The sequence below is a fragment of the Trichophyton rubrum genome (assembly GCF_000151425.1).
Source record: "Trichophyton rubrum CBS 118892 genomic scaffold supercont2.9, whole genome shotgun sequence".
Lineage (NCBI taxonomy): Eukaryota > Fungi > Ascomycota > Eurotiomycetes > Onygenales > Arthrodermataceae > Trichophyton > Trichophyton rubrum.
Genome location: NW_003456420.1, coordinates 572,677 through 585,214, shown reverse-complemented (window position 1 = coordinate 585,214; position 12,538 = coordinate 572,677). Strand labels below are relative to the sequence as shown.

General features: G+C 48.8%; 4 protein-coding genes across 5 annotated transcripts; 2 read left to right on the top strand and 2 right to left on the bottom strand.

The window, feature by feature from the left end:
- Positions 1-880: 880 nt before the first annotated feature.
- TERG_12529 (uncharacterized protein) lies at positions 881-3,214 on the bottom strand. Its single transcript, XM_047751473.1, has one exon. The coding sequence runs from the start codon at positions 1,646-1,648 to the stop codon at positions 1,238-1,240; it is 411 nt and encodes a 136-aa protein (XP_047607175.1). The 5' UTR covers positions 1,649-3,214; the 3' UTR covers positions 881-1,237.
- A 1,314-nt stretch (positions 3,215-4,528) lies between these two features.
- TERG_07198 (uncharacterized protein) lies at positions 4,529-7,282 on the top strand. Its single transcript, XM_003232302.2, has one exon. It carries the CDS (start codon positions 5,039-5,041, stop codon positions 6,605-6,607), a length of 1,569 nt encoding a protein of 522 aa, XP_003232350.2. The 5' UTR covers positions 4,529-5,038; the 3' UTR covers positions 6,608-7,282.
- Positions 7,283-8,549: 1,267 nt separating this feature from the next.
- Positions 8,550-10,681, top strand: TERG_07197 (disintegrin and metalloproteinase domain-containing protein B; the record flags this gene model as incomplete). 2 transcript variants are annotated; one of them, XM_003232301.2, is made up of 3 exons in its annotated part: positions 8,550-9,451; positions 9,506-10,271; positions 10,340-10,681. In XM_003232301.2, 3 exons carry the CDS (start codon positions 8,550-8,552, stop codon positions 10,679-10,681), a joined length of 2,010 nt encoding a protein of 669 aa, XP_003232349.2. The 2 variants fall into 2 exon arrangements, with proteins under 2 accessions (XP_003232349.2, XP_047607174.1); XM_047750347.1 differs by lacking the exon at positions 10,340-10,681 and having other exon boundaries at positions 9,506-10,328.
- Positions 10,682-11,282: 601 nt separating this feature from the next.
- On the bottom strand, positions 11,283-12,146 carry TERG_07196 (uncharacterized protein; the record flags this gene model as incomplete). Its single annotated transcript, XM_003232300.1, has 2 exons — positions 11,283-11,747; positions 11,805-12,146. 2 exons carry the CDS (start codon positions 12,144-12,146, stop codon positions 11,283-11,285), a joined length of 807 nt encoding a protein of 268 aa, XP_003232348.1.
- Between the last annotated feature and the right edge of the window lie 392 nt (positions 12,147-12,538).

The following is a 12,538-nucleotide window of genomic DNA, read 5'->3' as shown; positions in this document are numbered from 1 at the left end:
ACCAGGACAAAAATAGACGGCCCAGGGAAGTTCGCTTCCTGCAACGGGGGGATCCGGATGTGGTAAGGAAGTCACAGTTAAAACAAGAGAGTTGTCATGAGTTGGAAGTTGTCCGCAAAGCACGCGAGGTAAATGTTGATGATATAGCGACAGGGGAAACAATCTATGATGATGCCAGTTCGAGTGGACCCATGCATTGTGAGAGATGGCAAATATCTGGTGGCGGGTAAATTTCTATTCTTGTGGGAGCTTCATTGGGGTGTCGAATTTCAATAATTGTTTCGATCCTGCCTAGGCGACGATCAGAGCGTGGCCGAGTAGGGAGTCTAGCTGAAGAGCGTTTTGTGAAGTGAGGAGGAAGAGAGAGAGAGAGAGCAAAGGAAAGGGAAAAAGGGAGAAAAGGTAGCGGGGAGGTTGAAGAAGCAGAACCAAGTGTTATAAAATGCAAGTTACCAGGGCGGTTAGCATAGACGGCCTCTCAACCGTCAAATGAACATGCATATGTAATTAAGAGAGAGCAGGAATCCTGATCTCAATCATCTCGGAAATTCTTTTTTTATTTTTTATTTTTTTTTCTGCTTCATTTTAATTTTCAGTTTGGGAAAGTAAAAATTTAAAAATAAAACGTACACGATGGAAATAGACAGAGGGGAGAAAAAGAAGTGCGAAGCGCCCTCACAGACCGAAAGGCACTGGGGCAGGGACAGGGGCCGGTCCTGGTGAAGGCGCACCTATCCGCCAATCGAAGGCAAGGGAAGCGCAGGTCTCTGAACGAATCATGGCAATCGCTAGCGGAGCCACCACGCGCTGCCTATTTATATATCGGCACCACTTGTGGAGGCATCCCTTTTTTTAGGCAAGCGTTTCAAGGCCTAGCTTATTGGCTGGTAGTGGCCCTATTGACAGATTGAGGAGAAGATCGCTGATTTCCTGTAACACAACGCCAGAGTATCTGTGAAAAACCACTATTAGCATACTGATCGAGAGACAAGAGGAAATATAATATAAATAAACGAGATAATGCTCCCACGATACGAGGACGAGGTTATCCTTCTCTGATCCTTCTTGAGGAGAAACTGCCTCTTCCACCATGTTGGGTAGCCACCAGCGGTTCTATCCTTGCAGAATACGAACTCCAGACTTCTGTTGCGTCAATACGAGAGAGAGCCCTTATCCATATACGTACATACTCCGTCCCTGCTATTAACGCTCCAGACCCCGTGCATGCCCAGGTATCTCAGGAATCATTCTTTGCCCTCGCCCTGTGTGAGAATAAATTAACTGCCGTGTCTGATTCTGAATCTGAGACGACAGGTTTAGGTGAATATTGTTTGGAGAACTGGCAGCAGAAAGGCTCTCGGGACGGTGGTACAGAGCGGGGCGATCCGTTCCCATCCACCTGAGTTACGACTTTCGTCAGAATAGAAAAATGAGTGTTGAAAAAGGGATGCCTCCTTTTGTCTTGGCTTCTCATGTGCGGTCTCTCATCGCTCCCCACTGCTGAGGTCTGGTCAAGTTGGGTTTTGCTCAAGATCAGAGCGTCATCAAGAAGGGTGGGCATCACTGGCAATACTGTCAGAACGCAGAAAAGCGTCACCTGTAACAGAAGAAGCGCGAACGCCACCCATTTCTTTTTTCCTCTTTCCATCTTATCCTACTCGTCTTTGCCAGTCTATAATATCTTCCGAACAACCGAGGACTTCATGGACTCTTTGCATGGAAGAAGTTGGACTTAACTCATCTGGGGGCGTTGGGATGATGACCATCACGTCCAGAAAGCCATGGTGTGGTTCCTCCCCAATCTGGACAAGGACCAGGATTTGTGACAGGTGCGTAAGCTTCGCGGACAAGAGGCCCTATCAGGTAAAGGTCTTGAGCCAAAGCCCGTTGCCTTTGATTTATCCTTTCTCTCCCCCGCCATCCGCAAACATATAATCTTCCCGCAATTATATGCAGCGTGTATGCATCCATCTTCTGGGTCGGGAGGACAAATTCCCTTGGTCTTTCGGAGTCTCTCCACGGCTTAACTTGCCAATGAGGTGAAGTAGCCTGTCATGGGAGGTGATCAGTATCTGCTGCACAAGAGAGCATGCTGTTAAGAGAAACACCTAAATCAACACCCATGTCTGAACCGCTTTTTCCTCCGATGGAAAAAGCAAGTGGCATAATTCTGCATACCACGGTATATCCTCCTTCATTTTCTTTAGGCAGTTCATTTGCTGTCCCCTCGGATCATACCTCAGCCATGCCCACTAGGACGCCAGAAAAATAAGCACTTGCTTCGGGACCGAGAGCTGTCCCGGACTGCATAAGGAACTCGTCCGTCCGTCTCTAATTAAAGCCCTGCAAAGGTGACATGACGATGATCTGATGCATATTCCGCTATTTCTGGCTGACGGTGACGGTGATGATGATGATGACGATGATGATGATGATGATGATGTGCAATTGACGTTGTGTGAGGTTGAAGTTGATGTTCTTGTTTTTTTTTTCTCTTGGTTGTTGAAGCCAAAAAGAAAAATAAACACACAAGTCTGTGCGTTGTCCTAATCAGGCAACTCTCAATGTCAGTCGTTGTTTTTACACCAAAAATCGAGACTTTGGCGAGATCTCATCGCAGTTTTCGGTTCTCTTGCTTTGTTCCGCTGGCATAACAGCGTGTTGCTGCATTTCTACAGGTTCGCGCATCAGCCTGTCGTCAAGAGATGGCTACTCTGACTCGGAAAAGAGATGCAATGTCCTTGTCCCTGGGACCACTCCCTGCCTGGCCTATATTCTTACCCCTTGCGGGAGAGAGTGGTGATGGGAAGAAACGGCAGGTAAATTCGCTCTACGGAATACAAGGATTCATCATTTATGCATAAATCTAGGTGTTGATTTTGACAACTCCGTCATGATGGTGGCAAAACAAGTAAAACAGTAAAACTCTGCCCTCGAGTCCTTCAATTAAGAATCGGTTAGTGATTAATTTGGAGTATAGATGAGAATGGTATCACTCAGCAACATCCCCTCGGTCATCATTATGGCGAAAGTCCACACCCCATCCACCTTCTTCGGCGCAACTGGCTCAATTCTCATAGGTCGAAAGCACTCTTCGGCTCTACCCCTTGCCCTCTCATGCATCATTGTGCATCTCTTCACTTTACAAGGAAAAAAATCGCCCTATATGAGTGGAGCAAGCGACGAAATATAGTCATCTCGTTGAAATGGAATTTAAAAACGAGGAAATAATAATAATAGAAGGGTTCATATATGCAATGCCAAAATCCCCACTTTGTGCACAGCATAGCTGTCGATCATATGAAGAACAGGCTTTCATTCGACGCTGCTAGCCACTTATTTTTGCATGGATGGCTATCGACAAGAGTTTAACCCTTCCCCTTCATTTTTAACATTAAAATCCCCTCCTGTGCCCTTTGGGAGCAGATCAACATACAGGGCGGGACGATCGAGGCGCTTTACCATTTTCTGATGGGGCCCACGATAAAGATATTATTAGTATTTCAGCCGACCTTAATCTCGGTCCAAGGCAGCGCGCGAGACTGAAACTCCTTGTCTGGGAGTGGATTTTCAGCAATAGCCAGCCGTTGAGACGTGATGATGGTTTCAACTGGCCTTCATTTCTAGGTTGTTGCCTCTTAATATTTTAATAGGTATGATATTGGGGCCATGGCTCGTGCAAGGAGGAATCAAGGATAGCGTGTGGGAAGGCATACGCAGAGCAGGAAAGAAACCTCCGGTTGGCCGTTATGTTTGGAGAGACGAATCGTCAAAAGTAATTCGTTTGACGAGAGTCTTGGGGCGAAGGATATAACTCCCGATGTTATACTCCGTCTTCGTGAAGCTCCATCCAGCTCGTCTTCCCATTCTACCCCCTGCGCCTTGCTAATGAGCTTAGCTGCTTAAGTAAGAGGAGCCTTGCACTTCGGCTTTCTCCGTGCATTCGAAGGTTTCTCGGAATTCTTGACGTTTCATTTTCTCGCAGTCTAAGAGCGCCTTATATCTCCATTCCCTGCGAGGCAGACGGGAAGACATACCTTTCTCGCCGCCGCAGGGTGTCATCGACCTTCTGGGGCATGGTCCAGATTAGACACTTGACGCACACCCAGTCTCGCTACCCGTCTCGGCACTGCAGGAGACGACCAGAAGAGAGAGAGAGAGACAGAAGGGGGTGGGAAGAAGATAGGCCGAGAAGCAGCCTGGGGAACTAAATTTGTGGGAGGGTGTAGGTTGATCCATTCAACCGTGACTTCCTGCCATGTATGTGTGCATGTAAGTAACCAAGTATATCTGATGCATGGCCTGGTTTGTGTCGAACACTTTCCAGGCCACCCGTCCTCGCCCTTACCGTGCCCGCAACCGGGATGATATGACAAACTAACAGGCACAAGGCAGTGGAGGAGGCCGGGGAAAACATCATGGCGCCCTCTGTGCAGAAGCAAGGGGTTCCACGGATAGACCATAGCAGGGTCATCTTACATTTTGTCAGCATTCCCTCATGCCAGATTGTTTGCCCTTTTTTTTTTTTTTTTTCTTCGCCGTCTTCGATTTGCTTTGTCTCCGTTTTGTTCAACTGGATTTGCCTGGTCTTGTTTATGTCTATCCATCACCTTAGCCAAGGATAAGGAGGTGTCACGATGGTGTATTGTTCCCCATAACTCTGCATCGCTGCAACTGGTTGCCGGGGAGTGAGAACAAGACTTTTCTGTCATGCCTCCCGGTGGACCTTATATCTGCATACCCTCTTGTACCCAGCAGATGCAAATTCATTCCAGCATTCCCTATTTGTTCATCCTTTTCCCGAGACATAAATCTTTCCCGTGGAGATTTTATATCCCCGTTCCCGGACAACTTTGACCGCTTGTTAACGCATTAAACATAGGACTACGATTGTTTCTATGCCTCTGTCTTTGAAGCAGAAAATCCTGCTCTCAAGTCTTTACCGCTAGCTGTGCAACAGAAGCAGATTGTAGTGACCTGCAACTATGAAGCGCGGCGGAGAGGGTTGCGGAAACTACAACTTATCAAGGATGCCAAAATGATATGTCCCGAGGTTGTCATTGTACTTGGCGAGGACTTGACTAAGTTCCGTGATGTGTCCAAGGGTCTCTACTCCTTCTTGAATTCACTCATCTGGGGTAATCAAGCCGAAAGGCTGGGGTTCGATGAGGTGTTCCTGGATGTTACCTCGATGATAGATTACAATCTCCAGTGGTTAGCACCTGGTGTTAGGAATTCTTTCTTCCTGCTGGATAAGGATGACTTTACTGTTGGCTTTGAGTATGATCCAACGGTATATTGTGGCCCAACATATCCTTCGTTGGATGACAAGCTACAGCCGGGGCGCGGGTCATCGCCTTCAGACCTTGGACAGAGATTAATTCTCGCTTCGCACCTGGCCAACTATATACGGAAGCAACTAGAGGAGAAACATGGCTATACCAGCACAGTTGGGATATCTACTTCCAAGCTTCTCTCAAAGTTAGCTGGTAACGTCCACAAACCAAGAAATCAAACGACACTTATACCGCCTTTTTTGGATGACGCAGATCAGAGTGATAGTTATATCACTCAGTTTATGGATGACCATGAAATAGGCAAAGTCCCAGGCATTGGATTCAAAATCGCTAGCCGCATAAGAGCGGCGGTACTTGGCCGTGAAAATGACTTGGAGCTGTACAGAGAGCTTAGAGAGGATGACAAAGTGACTGTCGGTGCTGTACGAACATTCCCTGGCATGGGTCCTCTGATGCTAGATAAGATACTATCAGGCGGAGGATGGCCAAAGGATAATGGAAGTAGAATATGGGAGTTGATTAATGGCGTTGACCATAGCGAAGTTGCAGCAGCGCGTATGGTCCCTACGCAGATTAGCATCGAAGATTCGTTCCGTCAGCTGGACACACTGGATGCTGTGAAGAAAGAAATGCTTCCACTGGCAAGTAGCTTGATACGACGGATGCACACTGACCTAACAGACGATGATGAAGAGGACAACGCAAAGGATCAGGTTTCTGGGCTGCCAGAGAGAAAAAGACGGTGGCTAGCACATCCACGAACGTTGCGGCTATCTACACGGTCTCGGGTCCCTCCCAGCAGCACAAATCAAGCCCAGTCCCTATATAATAACCGCATCTCTAGATCCTGCCCAGTCCCACAATTCATTTTCTCCTTCAACGAGGATGTGAACGCCATAGCTGAACGCCTGGTTCATGAAAGTCTGATACCGACCTTCAAAAAACTTCATCCTGAGAAGTCGGGCTGGCGCATCAGTTTGATGAATGTTGCTGTGACCAATATGGTGGATAGCGCAGGGTCAACGAAGAACAGCGCTGGTCGAGACATAGGGAAGATGTTCAAATCGCAGAATCAAGTCCTTCGGGAATGGAGGATTCATGATACAGATGTTGATACTGGCGGTCATGAAGGGGGCACCATGCAAGATGGAAAAGAAGTAGAGGAGCCGGCTGGTGATGAGATATGGGAGGACGATGTGGATTCTGTGATGGATACGGGGACGTCTTGTAGTGAATGCTATATATGCGGTGCTTCTATACCCAGCTTTGCACTGCAGGCTCATGAGACATATCATTCAATCACTGATTAAGGGTGATTCTACGTTATGATGTAAAATAATCTAGTTAGCGAGCTTATATGGTTCAAATGGCCGGCCATATAAGCCTGTCTCAAGATATAAACCATGCTTTCAACAGTATCTTCTTCCCTAGGCCATATTTTGACCTATAATTAAATTTACCGTTGAAACACGGTACTGATGAATCCCAAGGCTTTATTCGACTCGTTTCTCAGTGGTTCCCGTAATACAACTTTCATGGTCCGTCTATGTGCCATCCGCTTTGATATACGGGGGCTACCAAATGTAACAAGCCATGCGTATAGCCCGCCCCCCATCGACTCGATATTGGCTAGAAACACTTTCACGACAGCAGTGAGAAGAGAGAGAGGGACGAGACAAGAGGCGAGGCTTAATACTATGCCTCTAGCCAGCCTTTCGTCCGTCAATCAGCGAAGAACAAGGCTGGCCGCCGTGAACTGCACTGGAATCCTCGTAACCAAATCCTCCGTCTGAGCCTCAACAGCGAGCTTTTGATTCTTCATCACCCTCTTGTCTCATTCATCTGGTTAAGTTGAACCGCCAGCCAGAATGTAGACGGAGGAGAGATGCTGGTCGCTGGTCCAGGAACCCGGGCTTGACCAGCCGGCATCAGTCAACACCAGCCACCGTATGCAGATTATTATCTCCAGCACAAGCACCACCGTCGGCTGTCCATCTCGCATGTTGACAATCGATTCAACATCCAAAGCCCGCATAATTGCTTTTGGCTGTCGTCTTTTCGTGTGTGAAGGCAGAGGGTGTGGACGCCATGCGGTGCCACATCAGAAAGGACGCGCATCGCACTGGAGGGTTCCAGGGCAAAAGAGAGCGAGCTGCGCCTCAGTGATTCCATCGCTACCAGGAACACCGTCGAACATCGAACACCGGCCTGCATCGTCGTTCGCTGGCAGCTGGCCGCTTCTTCTTGTCTCGTGTCTTGTCGAGCTCTTGGTCGGCTCGTCCGGAGGAGGCTGGGGGCTTTTGTTCTGTCAGCGCTTCTTCTTCTTCGCCCTCCGCCAGGCAAACGGACACGGAGACATCCAACTCGACTCGTTTGCGCGTCTGACAACTTTGCTGCTGCTGGCTCTGGGGCTGATGGGCGGCTGAACGAGGAACATCTTCTTATCCTCCTTCTTGTCATATTCCTCATCCTGTCGCTGCCGCTCGCTCGCTGACCTTGGGGGGGGAGACGCCCTACGGAGTACTTCTACCGCAACATCGTCCGCTCTCACCAAGGGGTACAGACGGAGTACCATCTTCCATCTGCATCTTTCTCTGCCGCCGGTCCTATATCACGATCTCGCTATTATTAGGACTAACGCGTCATCATCTCCGGAGTTATCAGAGACCAATATTTATACATTTTAATTTCTTTCTTTTTTCTTAATTCCTTCGCACTCGTTGAACAGGCCGGTATAACGCATAAACAATACATGAGCAAGAGGCCCTGAGTCTCGATAGCGGTTGGGAATGAAAGCTTTTAGCTGTCTGCTTGCTGTGATAGCTACGGCAGCCTCGCTCTTTCAGCATGTCGATGGTACTGACTCCCTCTGTCTCTTTTTCTCCCCCCCCTCTTGATGGAAACACTGCTGACTGGTAGTTGCACGCAGCTCGGTCTCATGCAAGAGACAAACTGAACAATATCTCCCGTGTTGAGCGGTCGGTCATACATACGCCATCTCGCCGTGTTCATGCCCATTCGCATTTTGACCTCACTTTCGATCTTTATCCCAGGAGAAACCGGATAAAACTTCAACTGGAACCGAACCATGATGTTCTCTCCCACGATGCGCGAGTGACTTTTCTTGACACAGATGGGAATGTTGACCGGATAGAACGGATAGAACGGAGGGATCACAGTGTGTTTAAAGGATGGGCTTGGACGCAGGCAAAATCAGGGGCCTGGGAGCGGGTTGGATGGGCTCGAATCATTATGCACAGAGACGGAGAGGATCCTCTGTTCGAAGGCGTCTTTACCGTCATGCATGACCATCACCAGGTCATCGCAAAGTCGAAATATGTACGCAAACGGCACCAGCAGGATCCGCCGTTGGACAACACCCCCGGCGAATATATGCTTCTTTTCCGAGGGTCAGATATAGCACAGACCCAAAGCACGGGGAACGTCGAGCGCTCGATCATGTCTTCGCCCTCTTGCGATGCTGATACTCTCGCATACGACTCCAATACCAACTTTATGTTCCCTCCTCTGCCGGAGGAGAACAACACCAGTATATGGAACTATTTCACGACAAGTATAGGGAAACGCCAGATGACTGACACAGGCGGTGTCGTCCCTGGGTCTCGAGATCTAAAGGAAACCATTGGAAGTACAAGCGGCTGCCCCAATACCCGGAAAGTTGCCTTGATAGGTGTTGTTGCGGACTGCACATATACCAACACATTTGCCTCGGAGATGGATGCGAGAGCCGACATCATTTCAGTCGTTAATGCTGCCTCCGTTGTGTACGAGCATTCATTTAACATATCCCTTACTCTTGGAGAAATCAACATCTTGCCCAAGAACTGCCCGGCAACCGCATCGTCCGCAACTCCCTTCAACCAGCAGTGTGATGACCGTGCTGGGGGCGGCTCCTTTACTCTAGCAGACAGACTAAATACATTCTCTGCCTGGCGTGGAAAGAAGACGGATGACTTTGCATTCTGGACTCTGATGACAGACTGCACTACTGAGAATCAAGTTGGGCTAGCATGGGCTGCCCAGTTATGCGTCAAGGGTGTTCAGGGAAACCCAGATAGCCGAAACTCCAGTTCTCAGGCTGTAGCTGGTGCTAACGTCGTCTCCAAGACGGATAACACCTGGCAAGTCTTTGCGTAAGTAGATGCCTATCTTCCGTATTAATACTGTATACGCTAACTTGTCAATAGCCACGAAGCTGGCCACATATTCGGAGCAGTTCATGACTGTGATAGTATGCTCTGTCAGAATTCGGCGAATCCAGATAACTCCAGATGTTGCCCTGCAACTGCATCCACATGTGATGCAGGCGGCAGGTTCATGATGAACCCAACATCTGGAAGCCAGATCACCAACTTCTCTCCCTGTTCAATAGGCCAGATATGTTCTCGAATGGCAAGACGTACCATCCTAACCAACTGTCTAACCACAAACCGCGGTGTTGATACCATCTCAGGCCAGCAATGCGGCAATGGCATTGTCGAAGATGGTGAGGACTGTGACTGTGGTGACGAAGAGAGCTGCAAAGGCAACACTTGTTGTGATTCCAAGACCTGCAAATATACTTCCGGGTCTCAGTGCGATGACACAAACGAAGAATGCTGTAAAGGTTGCAAGTTTGCATCCAGCTCGACCATCTGCCGCACAAGCAGCGGTCCCTGTGATCCTGAAGAAAAATGTTCCGGAAATTCCGGTGATTGTCCCCATGATATACATTCCAAGGATGGAGAGACATGCGGCACCGATTTGCAGTGTGCCAGTGGCCAATGCACCAGCCGAGATTTACAGTGCCAAATGCATCTAGGAAACCAAGTTGCTGGCTCCAGGACAGTGGCTTTTGATTCTTACGGCTGCGAGGTAGCTTGCAAAGATCCAGATAGACCCAATGTGCGGTACGAAGGTAGCCTCACTTTCCTCGACGGCACCCCTTGTGGAGGGGGTGGCACATGCAAGAACGTAAGTAGTTCTATATTCCCTATATATTTTCAAGTTATGCCTAAACATGCGTACTAACTGTGTTACAGGGTCAATGTAGCGGCAGCACATTCGGCAACGAGGTATCTGATTGGGTCAGCCGCCATAAACCCATTGTCATCGGCGTAGCAGTCGGTGCAGGCTGTCTACTTCTTCTAGCCATCGCTTCCTGTATCTGTGGACGATCTAGAAGACAGAGACCTAGAAACAGGAAGATGCCACCAATTAACATGCGCCCTATGGCTCCAGTTTACAACGGATGGAATGGGGCACCTCCGAATGCTCAGCAATCGTCGCCGGGCGGTCATCCCCCATATAACAACATTCCTCCGCCTATCAATGCTCCTCCACCTGCATATCCAGGACATATGCCACCGACACGATATGCTTAACAATATACCCGTGATTTAGCTATTTTTTTCATCCCCTTCTTGCTTCTGCCTATGTTTTATACAGCATTTTTTCTTCCTTTCTCCGTTTCCGCCTTGTTTTAGAATGCATGGGCGTGAGTGATCGTTAGCGGAAGGTATTCATAGAGGTGCCAAGTGTTGAGAGCATATCTCTGCAACCTGGTCACTTATATTGATTCCTCCCTAGCATCCTGATCCCATTTGATGATTAACGATCATATTACAATCGGCGTTCAGCGGAGGATATATCGTTTCACTTTCGCAGCGAATGTACATTCAAAGAGGGAGGAATCACCTCCGTATATACAGCCGATTTACCAATATCATACTTTGACCTTTCATACACAGCTATAAATAAGTTAGACAAGAAAATATTAGGCATTTTGCTACAAGGCACTATGAGTGGTACCTTTGCATCAGCTACATATACTGTCCATAGAGATCCAACTCCATGCACGAACAAAGCTATAATTTGAACCAGTTTTTCCCCCCTGCGCCATAACGTAAAAGCAGAACAAAAACACAACCAAAATGGAAAATAGCAACATTGACAACAGCAACAAAAAACACCTCTACCAAAATATCACTGTAAACATATACCAACGAAGCCTTCCCTGGTCACACCGCCAACACCCTCCAAATCGAATTCTTCAATCATAGCCCTAAGCTCGTCCTCTTCCAGGCCCGTCTCGCCCAACTCACGAGCCACGCGCCTCAAGTCCTCGAGGTCAATATACCCTTTCCCTCCTTCATCGAATAGTTCAAAAGCTCGTAATATCTCCTCTCGAGGGTCTCGTTCTAGTATCTTACGGGCCGTTATAGTCTGGAATGAAGAGAGGGGCATTAATAGTGACGAGGGATGCGGTGGAGGTTGCTGCTGTCTCGACTGTTGCTGTTGCTGGGCCGGGCTGGGTGTTCGTGGCACGCCGTATGTTGTTAGGAGAGAGATAAGGTCTGGTTTTGATAGCGTGAAGCCAAGTGCGCGGAACGCAACGCGGAGCTCATGGTAGTCGAGGTGACGGTCCCGGTCGAGGTCGAAGAGAGTGAACTGTAGCACGTTAGCAAGAGTAGGCCCTGACTAGCTGGCCCGGGTGAGATAACTTACCGCCTCGTTGATTTCCTCCCGCTGCTCCTCGGAAAGGTCGTTTAATGGGTTGTTCACGTTATTGTTAACGTTGTTATTCCCGGCATTCGGTCCAACGCCCCCCATCACGCCGCCTCCTTGAAGCTGGCCTTGTCCCTGGATCTGCGAGTGTGCTGGAGGTGCGCCTGTCTGATGGCCCTGGGATTTGCCAGCTGTGTCTCCAAAGTCGCCGCGATCACGCCGAGATAGCACCGAGGACCCAAATGGTAGAGGGTTATTGGTGTTGAGTGGTCTGTCTGAGAGTTTTCCTGCGTTGGCATATACGGAGCGAGGGGCAAATGAAGGGTGTGAGGACGAGGCCATGGTGTGCCCGTGGTTCCTGGGCTTGTTCGTGTCTCGAGCTGGGAATTAAGTGCTAAACGGCCGGAATTAATTCTGGGGGCTGGGCTGTTATGTATGAAGTGGATTCGGTGCGATGCCTTACGACTAGGGCGCGGAGTGCCTCATGTAGATGGAGTCTAGGTAAAGCTGGAGCTGCGAGGGCTCGGGTATGGCCGTAGACTTGTCGACTTGACGTCCCTGGATGCTCGTTCGCCTGGTCCGCCTGTTGTTGTTCTTGATTCTCGTCGTCGTCGTCGTCGCTTTTCTTTTTCGTGATCGATGTTGAAGTTTCGCAGACGCGACGCGGATGACTAAGCAACTATTTAGCTGTGTTGATATATGTAGGAGGGGAGACGACATGCGAGGGTCAGTTG